General features: G+C 39.3%; 1 protein-coding gene across 1 annotated transcript in view; it reads left to right on the forward strand.

The window, feature by feature from the left end:
• Nucleotides 1-18: 18 nt before the first annotated feature.
• Nucleotides 19-18081, forward strand: part of TEX14 (testis expressed 14, intercellular bridge forming factor) — a gene marked incomplete at its 5' end in the record, with an annotated part of 31300 nt that continues 13237 nt past the window's right edge. Inside the window, 21 exons of the mRNA XM_057371910.1 lie at nucleotides 19-128; nucleotides 415-580; nucleotides 900-1033; nucleotides 1657-1738; nucleotides 2376-2506; nucleotides 3265-3378; nucleotides 5038-5161; nucleotides 5611-5789; nucleotides 6296-6447; nucleotides 7093-7283; nucleotides 7854-7995; nucleotides 8752-9620; nucleotides 10181-10287; nucleotides 12098-12177; nucleotides 14048-14290; nucleotides 14830-14930; nucleotides 15226-15339; nucleotides 15708-15798; nucleotides 16482-16563; nucleotides 17585-17610; nucleotides 17699-17761. Coding sequence (XP_057227893.1) covers nucleotides 19-128; nucleotides 415-580; nucleotides 900-1033; nucleotides 1657-1738; nucleotides 2376-2506; nucleotides 3265-3378; nucleotides 5038-5161; nucleotides 5611-5789; nucleotides 6296-6447; nucleotides 7093-7283; nucleotides 7854-7995; nucleotides 8752-9620; nucleotides 10181-10287; nucleotides 12098-12177; nucleotides 14048-14290; nucleotides 14830-14930; nucleotides 15226-15339; nucleotides 15708-15798; nucleotides 16482-16563; nucleotides 17585-17610; nucleotides 17699-17761 — 3301 coding nt within the window. The remainder of the gene's footprint in view (nucleotides 129-414; nucleotides 581-899; nucleotides 1034-1656; nucleotides 1739-2375; nucleotides 2507-3264; nucleotides 3379-5037; nucleotides 5162-5610; nucleotides 5790-6295; nucleotides 6448-7092; nucleotides 7284-7853; nucleotides 7996-8751; nucleotides 9621-10180; nucleotides 10288-12097; nucleotides 12178-14047; nucleotides 14291-14829; nucleotides 14931-15225; nucleotides 15340-15707; nucleotides 15799-16481; nucleotides 16564-17584; nucleotides 17611-17698; nucleotides 17762-18081) is intronic.

Here is an 18081-nt window from a genome sequence, read left to right on the forward strand (position 1 = left end):
TTTTTCCCCGCAGGAATTTTTGTTGATGCTGTGAATTCCATGGGCCAAACCTCTCTCTTCACTGCTGCCCTGCTGGGGATGGCTAAAATCGTGGATGTGCTGCTGGAATATGGCTCGGATGCTAATCAGTTAAGTATCAAACATTTCTTTTTCTGTTTTAATTGAAATTAATCTTTGAGTRGGTTTAGTCAGTGTAAAATGCAATATTCACTGTGTGTTTATGAAGAAGTGATTAAAATGCACTTCGGTATTTTAACCAAAGTTAAATAGATAAATAATTTCCATTTTTTCACGGTTTATTTTGTTATTTGGGATATAAAAAAAATTTTAAAAAGCAGATATTCAGCTTTTCCCCCAAAAGCCCAGCTGGTGAGTGCAGTGGGGGTGGGCTGAGCATTTTTTGCTGTTCCCCAGTCGCTGCTACGATGGGAGCACCCCAGTCCACGCTGCTGCTTTCTCGGGAAATCCGTGGATCCTCAGCAAATTACTGGATGAGGGAGGAGATCTCCGAGTCCACGACAAAGAGGGGAGAACTCCCCAACTCTGGGCTTTGTCAGCCCCCAAGGAGAGCAACGCTCAGGTATTGGTGTGGAAAGTTTATTCTTGACCTCGATGCTGATTTTAAAACTCCCTTTTCCTGTTGTTTTMTCTTAAAAAARMCCYTGAAATWATGATTTTCCCTGGSTGRAATTCCAAAAGTTTGTCACCTRTTTGAAGTCAGTTTTTTACCCATTKTCACAGAATTGATTTTCTTCGAGTGTTTCTGTTACTCTCAAAACACCCATTTCAATACTGCAAGTAACTCTTTCTCCAATGGTCGTGATTTACTAATTTTAAATATTTTTTCTTGTACTGAAGCTGTATTTTTATTGTTTTTCCCTTCTCCTTGTCCTGCCCAGGTGCTGGAATTTATCCAGCAGTGCACGGTGCACATGCAGGCTGCAATTTGGAACCTTCCCTCYGATCTGCTCAGGAAAGTTGGCTCCTCCAAGGCTTTGATCTGCAGCCCCTCGAGGTTTGGTGGCCTTGTCCAGTAAGAAATTCTTACTTCCATATCCTATTTTCTTCAAATTAATAATTGTTTTGTTTCCTTTTGCCAGATTTAAAGATTTAAATCCACCGTGGTAAACTTTATTTCTGTTCGGACTGTTCAAAATAGAAACTTGATGGTTGTAAATAAATATATTAAGAGAAGCTTTATTAATTAAACTCTGGAAATCAGCATTAAAAGCACTGAATTTTAGTAGCATTAAAATGGTGACATGAAGTTGTTTGGGCTTTGACTTTTTAAGRTCACTGCAGATTTTTTGGGGTTTTTTTTTCCAGCTTTTTCAAGGGTTTTTGTGTCAGATACATTTTTTTTGAACAACAAAACAACAACAGATTTTTTTTGAACAAAAAAAGCAGGATGCCTCTGTGTGTGTGTATATTTATAAATTTATTGTCTATCTTGCTTTAAACAAATATTATAAAATGCATCTAAWAAGTTTCAAAGAGTTGCACAAGAATTTTGGATTTTAATGTGTATGGGACCGGTCAAATGCATTGTTCTGGCAGAAACTCTGAAGTTTTTTTTTTTCTGTCTCTGTATTTATCTTTTACTCCAAGCCTTGGGATAAATTATTTGCTCTTATTGCTTTTGTTTTTGATGTTTAGAAGTGCTGACAGTCCTCTGGGTAAATTCCTGAAAGGAGAYCCCAGTGTGGCCAAGAACATTTACAGCTTTGGTTTTGGGAAGGTAAGGCRCTGTGATTTTTTCCAGTGATAATAGAACATTTTTTTCCATTTTATTCCTCACAGTAATTATCCCACCTGTGCTATTTTTAACTTTTGGTGCATTTTTATTTCTGCTGAAAAGAAAAAAAAAAGCACAAAGAGCAGAAATATTCAGTCCTTTGGTGGTTAAACCCTGTCAGAGGGAGCTGCTTTGRAACAGCAGAAATTCCTGTTAAATTAGGAATTTAGGGACCTGTGGGAGTCCCTAAAAGCTGGTTCTGCTTTCCCTGCTCCAGTTTAATGGGGAAATTTTGATTTTGGCCCTGATTTTTTTCAGCTTTCACGGTGATTTTTGAGCTTGCAGTGCTCACTCTGGGGTTGTTAGTGCTGGATTTTGGGAAGGGTTGGGTAATTCCTTGTGGAGAATTCCTGGTGGATAATTCCTGGTGGATAATTCCTGGTGGATAATTCCTGATAGATAATTCCTGATGGATAATTCCTGGTGGATAATTCCTGGTGGATAATTCCTGATGGATAATTCCTGGTGGATAATTCCTTGTGGTCATTCCTGGTGGATAATTCCTGGTGGATAATTCCTGTGGATAATTCCTGTGGATAATTCCTGGTGGATAATTCCTCATGGTCATTCCCTGTCCCAGTTCTGTCTCACAGGCAGTGGCCACCTGGGCTACCTGGCCTCTCTCCCAATTATTGGGGAGAAAGACGTGGTTCAGGCTGATGATGAACCAGCATTTTCTTACCTCGTCGGGCCCTACATGACCATGACCAAGTAAGTGCAATTAAAGGGATTTTTATCCCCTCTGGGTGTCTGTCTGTCATTATTCCACAGCAAATCGTTGTACCAGCGCTTTGTTCGGGTAATTTTCCACGTCTGCTCTGTGTTTATTCCCTGTTTCCTGCTCACAACTCGTTTTMTGCTGTTCATTGATTAATATCTGAGTCATTCTGGTGTCTGAAAGCAGCCTGCAGGCAGTATTAATTAACCAATTCTGGGTTAATATCTAATCACTGATGGCAATATTTCAGTATCGATTCCTATGTGGTGGAAAATACGTTTGGAGTTGCACAGATTGTGTTGTTCAGTGTTTAATCTTTGTTAATTTTAGTCCAGGGTGTCTTCTGGATATCCAAGTGTGTTCAAACCTTGGGTGAAATGAGAGGGAATGAGAATTTAAAAAAAAAAAAAACTTCGCTATTGTTCATGAATTATTGTGTATTAAACACACAATTGTGTCTCAGAAAAATGACAAATGGGTGATTTAATCTCCCCAGAGCTCTGATTTGTGGCAATTTTTGAGTGTCCTTGACCTGGGAATGGTGGGATTTTTGGGCAGCAAAAATATTTTCTATCTCTGCCCTGCTCCACCAACCTTCATCAGGATGAGTTTATTGTCACCTTGAAAAAGCACAATCCCCAAATTTCCATTCCTGACAGCGGGAGRCACCACAAAATCCTCAGTGAGCAACCACAGAACTCAGAAAAACACTGCTGGAAGCTTCTGGTGCAAATCCCTGTTATTTTTGCAGCCTGATGTGGGGAGGCAGCAGAGTGACAGTGAAGGAGCTGAGTTTGCAGCCCCAACAGAACAACTCCAAACTGCGCCTGGGTGATCTCCTCCTGGCAGAGCAGGAGCACAGCAGGTGGGGAAAGAGCAGGGATTTGGGGTTTTGGGGGGTGGGAGGGATGGGGTGAACCTCAGGAGTGTCAGATTGGGGTTTTCCTTTCCTTCCAGAGGAAAAAAAAAATGTTTTGTCTCTTCCCGCTCCTTTTAAAATTGAGCATTTTCAGTAAAAATTGCACTGAAATATATGCCAGAGTCAAATAAAAAATAAAATTTTTTATTTCTGTCCAGATAAAAAATAAAATTTTCTGTCTTTTCCTGCTCCTTTTAAAATTGAGCTTTTTCAGTAAAAACTGCACTAAAATATATTCCACTGTCAGCTTGAGGTTTTCCTTTCCTTCCAGAGAAAAAAAAAATTTTTGTCTCTTCCCACTCCTTTTAAAATTGAGCTTTTTCGGTAAAAACTAAACTAAAATATATGCCAGAGCCAGATAAAAAATAAATTTTTTTATTTCTGTCCAGATTAAAAAAAAATTCTGTCTCTTCCCGCTCCTTTTAAAATTGAGCATTTTCAGTAAAAACTGTATTTGCACCAAAATATATTCCAGTGTCAGCTTCTTCTTTCTGTCCAGATAAAAAATAGAATTTTCTGTGTTTTCCTGCTTCTTTTAAAATTGAGTTTTTTTCAGTAAAAATTGCACTAAAATATATTCCAGTGTCAGCTTGGAGTTCTTCTTTCTGTCCTGATAAAAACCAAAATTTTCTGTCTCTTCCCACTCCTTTTAAAATTGAGCTTTTTCAGTCAAAACTGCATTTGCACTAAAATGTTCCAGTGTCAGCTTGGGGATCTTCTTTCTGTCCCGATAAAAACCAAAATTTTTTGTCTCTTCCCGCTCCTTTTAAAATTGAGCATTTTCAGTAAAAACTGCACTAAAATGTATTCCAGTGTCAGCTTAGGGTTCCTCTTTCTGTCCAGATTAAAAATAAATTTTTCTGTCTCTTCCTGCTCCTTTTAAAATTGAGCATTTTCAGTAAAAATTGCATTTACACTGAAATATATTCCCGAGTCAGCTTGGGGTTCTTCTTTCTGTCCAGATTAAAAAAAAAATCTGTCTCTTCCTGCTCCTTTTAAAATTGAGCATTTTCAGCAAAAACTGCACTAAAATATATTCCAGTGTCAGCTTGGGGTTCTTCCTTCTGTCCAGGTAAAAAAACAGAATTTTTGGTCTCTTCTCGCTCCTTTTAGAATTGAACATTTTCAGTGAAAATTGCATTTGCACCAAAATATATTCCAGTGTCAGCTGGGGGTTCTTCTTTCTGTCCAGATAAAAAATAGAATTTTGCATCTCTTCCCGCTCCTTTTAAAATTGAGCTTTTTCAGTAAAAACTGCACTAAAATATATTCCAGAGTCAGCTTGGGGTTCTGCTTTCTGTCCAGATAAAAAAAAAAAAAAAAATTCCACCTCTTCCCTCTCTTTTTAAAACTGAGCATTTTCAGTAAAAACTGCATTTACATTAAAATATATTCCAGTGTCAGCTTGGGGTTCTTCTTTCTGTCCAGATAAAAATGCTCCTTTTAAAATTGAGCTTTTTCAGTAAAAACTGCATTTACATTAAAATATATTCCAGCAAAAACACAACATTCATGTCATGTTGATAAAACCACTGAGCAGGCCAGGACTTTTCTTGTTTTAATCTTGGATTTCCCTTTTTTTTTGTTTTTTGCTCTCTTTTTTAGCAAACTCCGCCACCCTCACCTGCTGCAGCTGATGTCTGTGTGTCTGTCCAGYGACCTGGAGAAAACTCGTTTGGTCTTTGAAAGGGTTCACTTTGGCTCTCTGTACAGCATCCTTCACGAGAGGGTAACTGGAATTCTTCTGGTTTGAAATGATAATTCATTACAGTTTTAGTGATTAAAAATCTTTACTCAAGATTTCAAAATCCTCAGTCTGTATCAGTTTCTGTCGTGGTTCTTGTCCTGATTTTGAAAATCGATTCCTCTGTGTTTTATCGTTGTCATTTGATATTTTTCTCTTATTTTATTTATTTCCTTAATCACTTTTTAAAGTGACTTATTAATTTAATAAATTTTTTAAATCAATTAATTTTAAGGTAATTTATTAATTATTAAATACCAAATTTATTTGCTTTGATATTGGGAACAAACAAATGAATTTCCTCTTTCTCCTCCAATTAATTTCACATTTGCTCTCTTTGCTACAAACAATAACCATAATAAATAACAATAATTTTCTTAGATTAAATTTAACGACCTGCCATGCAAATTTGATGCTTTTTTTTTTTTCCCCAGCGTACAGAATTCCCAGTGCTGCAGACAGAGACAATTTTACACATTTTGCTGCAGATCCTCGACGCTCTGCGTTTCCTGCACTCACGGGGGTTTATTCATCGCTCCCTCTCCTCCTATGCCATCCAAATCGTGTCCTCTGGGGAGGCCAAACTCTGCAACCTGGAGTACATGATTGAGAGGTAAAAAAAAATTCCTCAGAGCTGCYGTGAAATGAGGGGTTGGACACCCAAAACCTCGTTGGACTGGTGGTAATTAAATACCATCAATAAGACAGTATTTTGTTTCATCTCCGTAAATTATTACTGAAATTATTCTCTAGACATAAAAAAATAAATAAAAGAATTTTTAAAAAAATTGAAAAATAAATTTGAAAAAATCAATTTTTGCAGGCTTCCTGTATTTTATCCATGGTCAGAGCTAAAGGGTTGTTTGTGGAGTTGTTGGGAAATGTTCAGCTTTTTCTTAGCTCTTTTTAGTGTAAATTTATTTAAGGTGTTGCTGCTTTTCCTTTTTTTTCAGAAAATCAAAGACATTTTCTGAACATTTTTATTTGCAGACACACTCTGGACCTTTTAAAATTTAAACACAAAGCTRTAACACACTCAGGTGTTTAATTCCAAATATAAACCTTGTAGTTGAATGTGTTGTGTGTCCCAATTTAGGATTTTTTTCCCTTTTTTTGCAGCAGAGACAGTGGAGAACACAGTGATCTGACCCGAATTCCTGTCCCAGTGCAGCTKTTCCGCTGGTCTTCCCCTGAAATAATCCTGGAAAAACCTGGMACAGCCAAATCTGACGTTTACAGCTTCTGTGCTGTGCTGCAGGAGGCTTTGACAGGTGAATCCACACCTTTGGGCTTTGATGGTTTAATTAAAAAAAATAAACCAGGAGAAAAAAAAACAACCCAAAACCCAAGTGTTAATAACAATAACAAAGATTGTCGGAAATTTCTGTGAAATGGGATTAAAAAACCTTAAAATTGTGTGGCTGAAGGATGAGATTGTGGTTAGAATTGGAGAGATGCAGTGGTTTTTTGCTTTTTATTTTTCTTCTTYCTACCAGCACAGCAAAACATTGAGTTAAGTCTTTCCAGTGTTCAAAACTGAGCTTGTGCAGCTTTTCTAATTTGGATCACTTATCTCTAAGTTATTGTTGTATTATTGTCATGTCTTGCTGCTGTTTTTACAGATAATGTTTGTTTTGTGTTCTCTTTGACTGTTCTGGTAGCAAAACAGGATAAACAATTACTCTAAAAAATTAATCTCAATGAAGAACCCAGAGCAGAGCTGTTTGCAGTGTCACTCTCCTCTAAAGGGAATAAATTCCCTTTAAAGGGAATAATTCAGGGAGGATATCCCAGTGCTTGTTTTTAGCTGCAAATTCAGGAATTAACGGGGAAAAATGCGATTTTTAAATTTTTTTTTAATTCTATCCACCCTGATATACAGCTGATGACATAAAATCTATCCTTGTGTCTTGCAGAGAGTCCTCCCTGGAAAGGTGTGGAAGATTCAGCTGTCAAACAGCTCCTGCTGGAAGGAGAGAAGCTGGAGGCAGATGCCAGGCTCCCCCTGCTCTATTATGATCTGGTCAARTCAGGCTTGGAACCCAAACAGAGAAACCGCTCCATGAAACTTCAGGATATTCAATATATCTTGAAAAATGACCTGAAGGTGATTTTCAGCATCCTGGGCTTTGCTGGGTAAAAACAGCAGAGTTTTGTGGCCATTTAGATTCAAGTTCTGCCTGAATCTGGGTGGGAGAGGATCCAGCGCTGAGTGTTCTGCTCATGGAGCTGAGCACCCTCAAAAGAGCAGGCAGAGACTCTGAACTGTCAAATACACTTGTATTTTATTCCTTTTTTTTTTTTATTTTATAGGATTTGGTGAAGTCTGAAAGCAGTGAAGTGTCCAAAGCATAGAAAACTGCAAATACAGTTGTATTTTATTGCTTTTTCTTTTATTTTATAGGATTTGGTGAAGTCTGAAAGGGATGAAGTGTCCAAAACACAAAGATGTGCAAATACAATTGTATTTTCTTCAATTTTTTTTGTTTTACAGGATTTGGTGAAGTCTTAAAGTGGTGAAGTGTCCAAAACATGGAGAGCTGCAAATACAGTTGCATTTTCTTCCTTTTTCTTTTATTTTATAGGATTTGGTGAAGTCTGAAAGTGTTGAAGTGTCCAAAGTACAAAGAGCTGCAGATACAGTTGTATTTTATTCCATTTTTTTTTTATTTTACAGGAATTGGTGAAGTCTGAAAGCAGTGAAGTGTTCAAAGCACAGAGAGCTGCTGTTTTTGCAGATGTGAACATCTGCTGGGCTTCAGCTTTTAGCTTCCAGAAGAGAAGAGTGGAATTCCAGGAAAAAGAGAGGAGCAAGGCTGGTGAGTTCCTTGGATGTCACTGTGTCCTTCACCCAGAGTGCTCCTCAGTCCACAGCAGTGTGACAGAAATTATTCAATGGGAGCAAAGAATAAAATGGGAGATTTTATGGGATGGGTTGAAAATCAGAGAAAGAAAGGGAAAAAAAAAAGAGAGAGAAAGAGAGAGAGTGTAAGGAAAGAAAGAAAGAGAGAGAAGGAAGGAAGGAAGGAAGGAAGGAAGGAAGGAAGGAAGGAAGGAAGGAAGGAAGGAAGGAAGGAAGGAAGGAAGGAAGGAAGGAAGGAAGGAAGGAAGGAAGGAAGGAAGGAGAAATAAAAAGAGAAAGAAAGAGAAGGAAAGAAGGTAAGAAAGAAAAGAAAGAGAGAGAAAGAAAGAAAGAAAGAGAAAGAAAGAGATAGAGACATAGAGAAAGAGAAAGAAAGAGAAAGAAAAAAAAAGTAAAAAAGAGAAAGAGAGAAAGTGAGACAAGAGAGAGAGAGAGTGAGACAGAGAGAGAGAGAAAGAAAGAAAGAAAATAAAGAAAAAAAGGAAGGAAATAAAATAAGAAAGCAAGCAAGCAGTTGGCTTTGCATTTGAGCCACCACTTAATTGTTAATGTGGTCTCCAGGCTYGAAATCTCTTTTAGGCACGAGCAGAGACGGCAAACGCCGCTCCCAGAATTCCCAAATTTCTAAAATGAACCCCTAAGCGTGCAAAAGCCAGCGTGGTGGTCGGATTTCTGTGGCAACTGTTTAATGGTTGAAATTGCATTTTTCCAGGTGGCTTTTGTGCCCCCCAGGACTGTGTTTTCCCCAAGGAGAGCGGAGCTGTGGTGCTCCCGGAGACGCCGGCCAGCGCGGAGCCGTCCCCACGGGACAGAATCCTGGATGTCTCCTCTGAGCTCCAGACCAGAACTTCTGACTCCAGTGAGAGTGATGTGGATGGGAGCCTGTGCAGCTTTGAGATGAATGAAATCCTGGCCAGTTATCCTGGAGATTGCCAGGATTTCCTGGAAGGAGGGCCCGGATCGGGGCGAGCGCTGCAGGATGCGGGAAGGCAGCGGGATGAGGAGGAGGAGGAGGAGGATGGGGAATCCTCGGGGTCCAGCACTGTGTTCACTGCAGAGGAGGAGGAGGAGGAAGAGGARAGAGTGAGAGGAGACACCAGTCCCTGGCAGAGCCAGCAGCACTTCAGCAAATGCGTCCTGAACCTGAAAATCATCCAGAGCATGCTGCAGCAGGCTGGGGAGTCCCTGTGCAGGACTGAGGAGAAGCTGGACAGGCTGAAAGCCATTGGCAAGCGCAAAAAACTGCTCCAGGAAATCAGGATGAATCTGCTTCCTGAGGAAAGTTTCCAGGGGAGGCACTGGGATGATTCTGATGCTACTTCCCAAAATTCTGAGGAGCCTTTTTCTGAAGACGAAGCTTTTTTACCCCAAGCTGTGGCTCCACGGTGCAGGGATTACATTCCACCAGCAGTGACGTGTCAGGCACAGGGCAGGGACCATTTCCAGGCTGTTCCCAAGGCAGCCAAGGAAACTGAGGCAATTCAGAGTGAAAAATGGAAGAGTAAAACCTCAAAAAGCCGTCGTGATCCYGGCTGTAGYGTGGGGAAAGGCCTGGATGATGGARMAAGTCTGACCCAGGAGGTAAAGTGTGGAGCTGTTGATTATTTCTGAGTTCCTCAGCAGGTGGTGGCCAAGGGGAGGGATCAATSTGAACTCTAAAATCTATAAATATCCATTAAAGATAGGAAAAATAAGAGCTCAGCAGTACAATTGTRTTTTTTCCTCTTTTTCTYCACTCTTCCCAGGAAAATACTGAAMCAGTGGCTCGGGGTGGGGTTAAAATCCAAATCCAACCCTAAAATGGAGATGGGATTCTCTAGAAATATTTCTATTTGTTATCAGGGCAGGCTCATGGATCCCTTTCATTGTTAAATACACAGAGGGAAATCCAAGCACATCTCTCCTGTGAGGATAATCCTGAGTCACTCACCCCTGGAAAACTCCTGTTTCCATTACCCCTGAAAGCTGCTGTAAACCCAGGGCGGTTTTTTTTGGAGCTGTCATCCTTCCTCCTGAGCAGAGCAGCTAAATTTGAGCTCAGGGGGTGAATTTTTTTTGCTCAAGTCCTGCTCTGGGGCTGTCTCCCAGATGAGCAGGATGCCCAGYGTGCGCTGAATCACCACTCCTTGGACTTGTTCCAGCCTTTCCTCCCACACGTGGCTGCCAGGTGCCAAAAAAAGTTCAACTTGCAATGTCATAGAGGAGCTGATTCACATCCTGCAGCGAGCAGGGAGGAGGAGGAGAAGTGGTGAGTTTGGATTTTATTCGTGGAAAAGTTGATTGGGACGGATTGGTCAGGGGCAGGGCTGGCGTGAAATGTTTGTCAGAAAAGGCAAAAGCTTTGCAAAGAGGAGGCTGATGTGAGTCACTGCTTTTTGTGTTCTTGGTGTTCAAAAAAAAAGGTGTTAAAGAAGATTTCAGGTGCCTCTGGGGTGGAGATCAGTGCTCCAAAACTGGAGCAATCTGGGGAGATTTTAATTGAGGGGATTCTCCTCTCTGGGCACAGCCTCCTTCAATTCCCACTTTTCATCTCAATCCTTTGTGTTTGTAAGAGTGGAAAACACGTGTTGAAATTACCTGGCAGAACTCGTGTGGATTCATGTTGGAAAGTGGGGGAAAAACCCCTCCTGCAGTTGATCAAATTGGGAAAAATGCAGTTTTAAAATTAATCCATCACCCATTTGGCCATTTTAAATGAATCCTTCACCCTTTGGTTATTCAGAATAAGTCCATCACCCATTTGGTTATTCAAAATGAGTCCATCACCCATTTGGCTATTCAAAATGAATCCATTACCCATTTGGCTATTCAGAATAAATTCATCACCCATTTGGCTATTCAGAATGAATTAATCACCCATTTGGTTATTGAAAATAAATACATCACACGTTTGGTTATTGAAAATAAATGCAACTCCCATTTGGCCATTGAAAATGAATCCGTGACTTACTAGTCCATTTTAAAATAAATCCATCACCTATTTGGCTATTCAGAATGAATCCATCACCCATTTGGTTATTCAGAACTAATCCATGACCCATTTGCCTATTTTAAATGAATCCATCACCCATTTGACCATTTAAAATAAATCCATCACCAATTTGGCCATTTAAAATAAATTCATCTCCCATTTGGTTTTGCAAAATAAATCCATCACCAATTTGGCCATTTAAAATAAATTTATCTCCCATTTGGTTATTCAAAATAAATCCAGCACCCATTTGGCTATTTTAAATAAATTCATCACCCATTTGGCCATTTAAAATAAATCCATCACCCCTTTGGCTATTGAAAATGAATCCATGACCCATTTGGCCATTGAAAACTAATCCATGACCCATTTGGTTATTCAGAATAAATCCATGACCCATTTGGTTATTCAAAATAAATCCATCACCCACCCATTGGGCCATTTTAAATGAATCCATCACCCATTTGGTTATTTAAAATAAATCCATGACCCATTTGGCCTTTTAAAATAAATTCATCACCCATTTGACCATTGAAAATGAATCCATGACCCATTGGGCCATTTTAAAATAAATCCATCACCCATTTAGTTATTTAAAATAAATCAATCACACATTTGATTATTCAAAATAAATCCACCACCCATTTGGCCATTTTAAATGAATCCATCACCCATTTGGCCATTTAAAATAAATCCACCATCCCTTTGGCCATTTTAAATGAATCCATGACCCCAGAAAGACCCCCTGGTAAAGGTTAGAACAGAAATATTCCAGGTGCTGGTGTGGTCAGTGATGGTCAGGGAGTGAACTCTGGTTGTTGTCCAGGTGTGAACCTGTGCTCACCTCAATAAAACCATCCCCAGCTCATCCCTGTTGAGTTTTTTGGATTTTTACCTTGTCTGGTTCATGGAGAATAAACTTAAATATTAATTTTCTGTGCTTTCCAAGCTTCTGGCAGCTCGAGCTGTTAAAGGGCTGAGAGCAACACGTGCTCTAATTAATGATAAAACAACTTTTGCTGGCTGAACAGCACGTGCTGGTGCTCTGGAGGAGYTGGGGCATTTCATCCTCGTTTGTTTTTTGCAGGTGCCAGTCAAAACCGAGGGCTGAATTCTGCAGCAAAAAAAGCACTGAGAGGAGGAGGGTGGTGCAGTCGGGATGGAGGAGTGAGTAAATCTGTGTTAAATCTGTGTTAGATGTTAAATCTGTGTTAAATCAGTGCTGATTCAGTGTTAAATCTGTGTTAAATCAGTGTTAGATCACTGTTAAATATTAAATCAGTGTTAAATCTGTGTTGGATGTTAAATCTGTGTTAAATCCGTGCTGATTCTGTGTTAAATCTGTGTTACATCAGTGTTAAATCAATGTTAAATGTTAAATCAATGTCAGATCAGTGTTAGATCAATGTTAAATCATGTTAAATCTGTGTTAGATGTTAAATCTGTGTTAAATCAGTGTTAGATCAATGTTAAATGTTAAATCAGCTTTAGATCAGTGTTAGATCAATGTTAAATCTGTGTTAAATCAGTGTTAGATCACTGTTAAATATTAAATCAGTGTTAAATCTGTGTTAATTCAATGTTAAATTGTGTTAAATCAGTGCTAAATCAACATTAAATCAGTATTAAATCAGTGTTAAATCAATGTTAAATCAGTGCTAAATAAATGTCAAATCAGTGTTTGTTATGTCAATGTTAAATCAATGTTAAATCAGTGTCAGGTCAGTGTTAAATCAATGTTAAACCCATGTTAGGTCAGTGTTAATGTTAAATCAGTGTTAATTCAGTGTTAAATTTTGTTAAATCAGTGTTAAATCAATGTTAAATCAATGTTAATTCAGTGTAAAATCAGTGTTAATCCAGGGTTAAATCAGTGTTAATTCAATATTAAATCAGTGTCAGGTAATGTTAATTCAGTGTTAATTCATTGTCAGCTCAATGTTAATTGAATATTAGATCAATGTCAAATCAATGTTAAGTCAGTGTTAATTCAGTGCTAAATCAGTGTTAAATCAGTGTTAAATCAATGTTAAATCAATGTTAGATCAATGTTAAATCAATGTTAAATCAGTGTTAATTCAGTGTTAGATCAATGTGAAATCATTGTTAATTCAGTGTTAATTCAGTGTTAAATCAATGTTAATTCAGTGTTAAATGAGTGTTAGATCAGTGTTAAATTCAGTGTTAATTCAGTGTCAGATCAGTGTTAATTCGGTGTTAATTCAGTGTCAGATCAGTGTTAAATCAGTATTAGAGCAATGTCAAGTCAATGTTAAATCAGTGTTAATTCAGTGTCAAATCAATGTGAAATCATTGTTAAATCAGTGTTAATTCAGTGTTAATTCAGTGTTAAATCAGTGTTAGATCAGTGTTAAATTCAGTGTTAATTCAGTGTTAAATCAATGTCAAATCAATGTCAAATCAGTGTTAAATCAGTGTTAATTCAGTGTCAGATCAGTGTTAATTCAATGTGAATTCAATGTTAATTCGGTGTTAATTCAGTGTCAGATCAGTGTCAGATCAGTGTTAATTCAGTGTTAATTCAATGTTAATTCAGTGTCAGATCAGTGTTAATTCAGTGTTTATTCAGTGTCAGACCCATGTTAATATCAGAAACCTCTCTGCAGTGCAGCTCATTAAACCCTCCCACGTGAGGAAAGGTCTCAATGCCTGAATTTCTGAATCTCTCTGAGTTTTTTTTTCCCTTGGCTGCAAACCCAGTGAGTGGGCTCCTGTGTCTGGCACATCCCAGGCACGAAATAATCCCGGTCCCGTTGGAGCTGAAGGGATTCCCAGGCTGGTTTTGGGCAGGGTGTGGATTTAGGAAGGGCAGGATGGCAGTGCCCAGAGGATGGCAGCACGACCACATGGAAAACGGAGACCCAAACCAACAAAAACTCCACATCCATTTAACAGGATGGAACTATTTCGCCCTTTCCACGACAATTCCACAAAAAACACAAAACTCCAGGCACAGGGGATGCTTTGAAGGTGCAGATTATGGGATGTGAGCGGTGATTTTGTTCTTTTTGCCCAGCTGAGGTGAAGCAGATGGCCAGGAGAGCTGTCTCAGGACGCCTGGGGCTGGGCTGTCCATACCCAGCTGGGGAATGCACATCAGAGAGTGAAGCTGAAAGTGTCCAGGAGAGCTCCCAGAATGTCCAGAAAGGTCAGGGACAGCAGAGGTGGCATCAGGGTGACAATGCCAAACCCTGGGGTGGTGAGGACACAACCAAGCCTGGGCTCAGGGATGTTCAGCCCACAGCCAGGAGTTGCAGAGGTGAGGCTCAGAAATCATCTCTGTTCTCCTTTTGTCTCTTCCCATTGCCAGATTTTTTTTCTGAAAACTTGATTTTCAGTTTGGATTTTTTTTAATGAGAATTGTCAGATTGATCTTCTTTGCCCTCCACTGAGTCACTGTGAGCACAGATGAGTGTTCAGTGTTAACAGGTGGAAGGGATGAGTTTGCAGACCTCCATCATCGCTGATTATTGTTAAAAAAAAACAATAAACCCAAAGGTTTCAGCCCCCTGAGGGTGCTTTCACACTTTATTTCTRCCTTTTGCTGCAGCAGCTCAGTGGGTAATGCTTTTCAAAAAGTTCAGGACAAAGCAASAGAGGAAAAGGTTCCCCTGCTTAGCTTAATTAACGAGGTGAGCCTTTAAATGTCATTATTTCTCCATGTTCTGGCAGACAATTGCTATCACTGCCTGCTCTCTGTGATATTCCAGCARTGCCTCAGATCACTCGCTCCACATCATTTTTTTATTCATTTATTTTTTTAATGCTTAATGATTTTGTTCCATTCTGCCATCCTAGGGAGGAACTGCCCGTCCCCAGCAGCAGATGAGCAAGCAGAGTCTGGAATAGCCATTGCTAAGAGTTCAGTCCTCCCTCAGCCAGCTGAGAATCTCTCTAGAGTATGTACAGAACCCGAGCAGTTCAGTTGGAGCTGAATTTTTTGTGAAGTTTAGCCCCGTGTTGCATCCTGAGCTGATCTGAGTAACAATTCCCCTCCTCCTTCCTCCCCTTTTTTTTTGGTTGTTTTGTTCTATAAAACACCGAGTTAGTGCAAGGAGCAGGAGGTGGGGTGAAAATCTGAGCAAATGGAGTAGAAATTCAGAATTTCAGTRGTTTTTAGGCTGAAAAATTCAGCCTAAAAAATTTAGAATTTCTGTGGTTTTTATTAGTCTCAGGTGGTGATGTCTTTCACAGGGGCATTCAAGGGAATTCTGCTGTTCCCTTGATTCACCTCCTGATGTGACTGAAGAATTCTTCACTCCTGATTATTTCCTTCCTCCTGCTCTGGAGGGAAGTGCAGAACCAGAGGTAAAAATYACACATTTTGGACATCAGTTACACAATGTGTTCTTTAATCGTGCTCTCAGTTGGTTTGAAGAGAACTGTGGAAAATGGGAGATTTWAAAAAAAARWTATTATTCTTTTCTTTKGAATTAGTACCTGCAAATAAAGATTTAGAGGAAAAATAGAGTAACAAAATTAATCTTCATGAATTTCTTGTGGATTCAAAACTTTTCAATGGATTGTTAAATCCAGTCTGGGCCGTTTGCTGCTGAGCTCCTGAGAAGTTCCTCTCTCCACTCTCATTTTTGGGAACACCATCCTGGGAGGGCTGTCCTTCTCTTTTCAGCTGCTCTGTCAAAAACCAAATTAATTCCTTTTTTTTCCCTTTTCAGACCTCAAACGCTGAGGGCAGAGCAGAAGGTGYTGGTGAAGGATTTTTACAGAAAATCCCTGCAGATGCAGGATCAGGAATTCAAACTCCAGGTAAATTTCCATTTTCTGGAACCACTTCTAGCTAAAGGACACAGATTTTTCTCATTGACATTTTTGCCACAAGGCTGCACCTTCACTCTTCAGTTATTCTCTTGCTCCTCATTATTTTTGGCAGAGTTCAGGATTTTGGGAGGTAAAGTTCCACCTGAAACAATTCTAACCAATTCCGGCTGCGCCGTTTATTTCTCTCCAAAACCCAAAACAAAACTCATYGGGAACCTTTTTATTTTTCACCCCTGGGGGGCTGCTTTTAATCTTTTTATGCAACTGGCTGGAAACTGAATTAGAGTTGTATTTACACATGAATATTCTCATTGCTGGGAGGATCTGGGATGCAGAGAGAGTGCGTGTGCAGAATAACGGAGGAGTCGTTGTTGTTTCCTTGCTCTGTTGTTTTTTTGGTTTTTTTTGCTGCAATTTGTAAATGTTGTGATATTCCCCAGCGCTCCAGTGGCTGCCTGGCAGCTGTGCCTTGTTTATGAAAATGCATCTTTAAAGCACATTTTGTCTCTACATAACAACAAAGGTCGCAAGAATGGGAAAACTACAACAACAGCAGCAACAAAAATAAAAAAAAAATTTAATAAAGTTGCAATTTCCTGCTCGGTGAGTTGTGCTGGTTTTTCTTTTTGTGCAAAAGGTAATAATGGGGAATGTTTGTGGTTTTTGTTCAGGGGGAAAAATGCCATCCTGCAGCCCCAGAGCATCGCAGAGCTCCAGGCTGGGAGGGAATCTGAGCCCAGAGCCYGCAGCCAGGTAGGGAAATTCTCCTTTCCACTGCTCCTTCAGGCAGAAATTCATTTATAAATCATGCTCTCTTCATTAATTCTGCTTGGATATCTAATATTCAAATAAGTTGCCAAGATAAGTGGTGGTTTTTAAGGATTATCTGYGGATCTCAGCCCCTGAGAGAGAAAACTCTGAAAGGGCTTTCACAACTCTTGAGGGATTTTATCTTTTGCAGAGTTTGGTGCGGTTTTTTTGCGTTAATGAAGGGAAAAAAAAACCCCATGTGAATATCACAGTTCCACTAATAAATAAAAATTATCTTTGCTTAAACAGAGCAAAGATAATTCAAATTAAACCTTCAGTCATCTGCTTTAATTTTGTCGTGCTTTGGAGTGCCATGAAGATTTTCCTGCCTTTTCCCTTCCCCTGGGATCAGCTCAGGAATATTCCTGGATCTTCCTGGGGGTGCTTGGAGCTTTTTCAGCCTCCTCTGTCCAGCACCTGGGTTGGTGTCGCTGTAAATTTTGGATTTTCCAGCGTGGAGAGAATTTGGGCAGAGCTCTGTGACCTTCAGGGCTCTGTTGCCTCCACCCCAAACAGCTCCCTGGGACAAAGGGAGTGGAAATCACTTGGTTTTAGGGTAAAAAAATAACAGATTTGGGTGTTCTTCACTTAGGAGCTGAGTTTGAGCTCTCTGAGCATCCGACCTTGAGTGGGCTCCTCACAATCTGAGAGCTCAAAGGATGATAAAACCTTTATTTTATTTATCTACTGTATTTTTATTTTATTTTTTAACCTTTATTTTTTGTTTTATGCACGGAGAGATGTGTGTTCCTAAGCTTGCATTTATTTATTTATTTATTTATTTATTTATTTATTTAATTAATTTTAAATTTATATTCTTTAATTTCAGCTTTAATTTCAGCTTTAATTTTAGCTTGTTTTGAATCCACACACATCAAAAAAATTTGAAGTTTTACCCTTTAGTGGAAATAAACCCACAAACTGTTATAAATGACATTTTTCTGCCACTCTCCACTTTCTAAAGTTTTAATCAAAAAGTTTTTACAGGCTGTARAAATTTCCTGAGAGAAAGGAAACCAAAAACTTGTATTTTCATGATTTTCTGAGGGTGAATTTGACCTTTCCTCCCTCGTTTCAGCGTGGATGAAGCACAAGCAGCGTCGCTGTGGGAGCCACAGGAAGAATGCCAAGAAAAAGATGTGTAAGAGCCACATTTTCCATCAAAATTTCAGCAAATTGGTCATTAAATCCAGAATTTTGTGTTGGTGCAAGACAGGCAGATGAGACAGACCAAGAGAAAAACCCCCTGGAGAATTTTCATGTGAAAAGTTGGGAGATTGGTGCAAAAAAAAAAGTTTGAAATATTTTTGTATTTGTAAATAATGAGCTCGGGGTTGATCTGGGTGTGMTTATTTATGAAAGTGTGAGGATTCCTCCTTTCTCCTCTCCATATGGTGCAGGGGGAAATAAAATCTTAACTTTAAAGAGCAAATGTGGAGGAGCCAAATCAGTTTTATTACA

The sequence above is a fragment of the Malurus melanocephalus genome, unplaced genomic scaffold, assembly GCF_030028575.1.
Source record: "Malurus melanocephalus ecotype Western Australia unplaced genomic scaffold, MMel_1.1 scaffold_162, whole genome shotgun sequence".
In the NCBI taxonomy this organism is placed as follows: Eukaryota; Metazoa; Chordata; class Aves; order Passeriformes; family Maluridae; genus Malurus; species Malurus melanocephalus.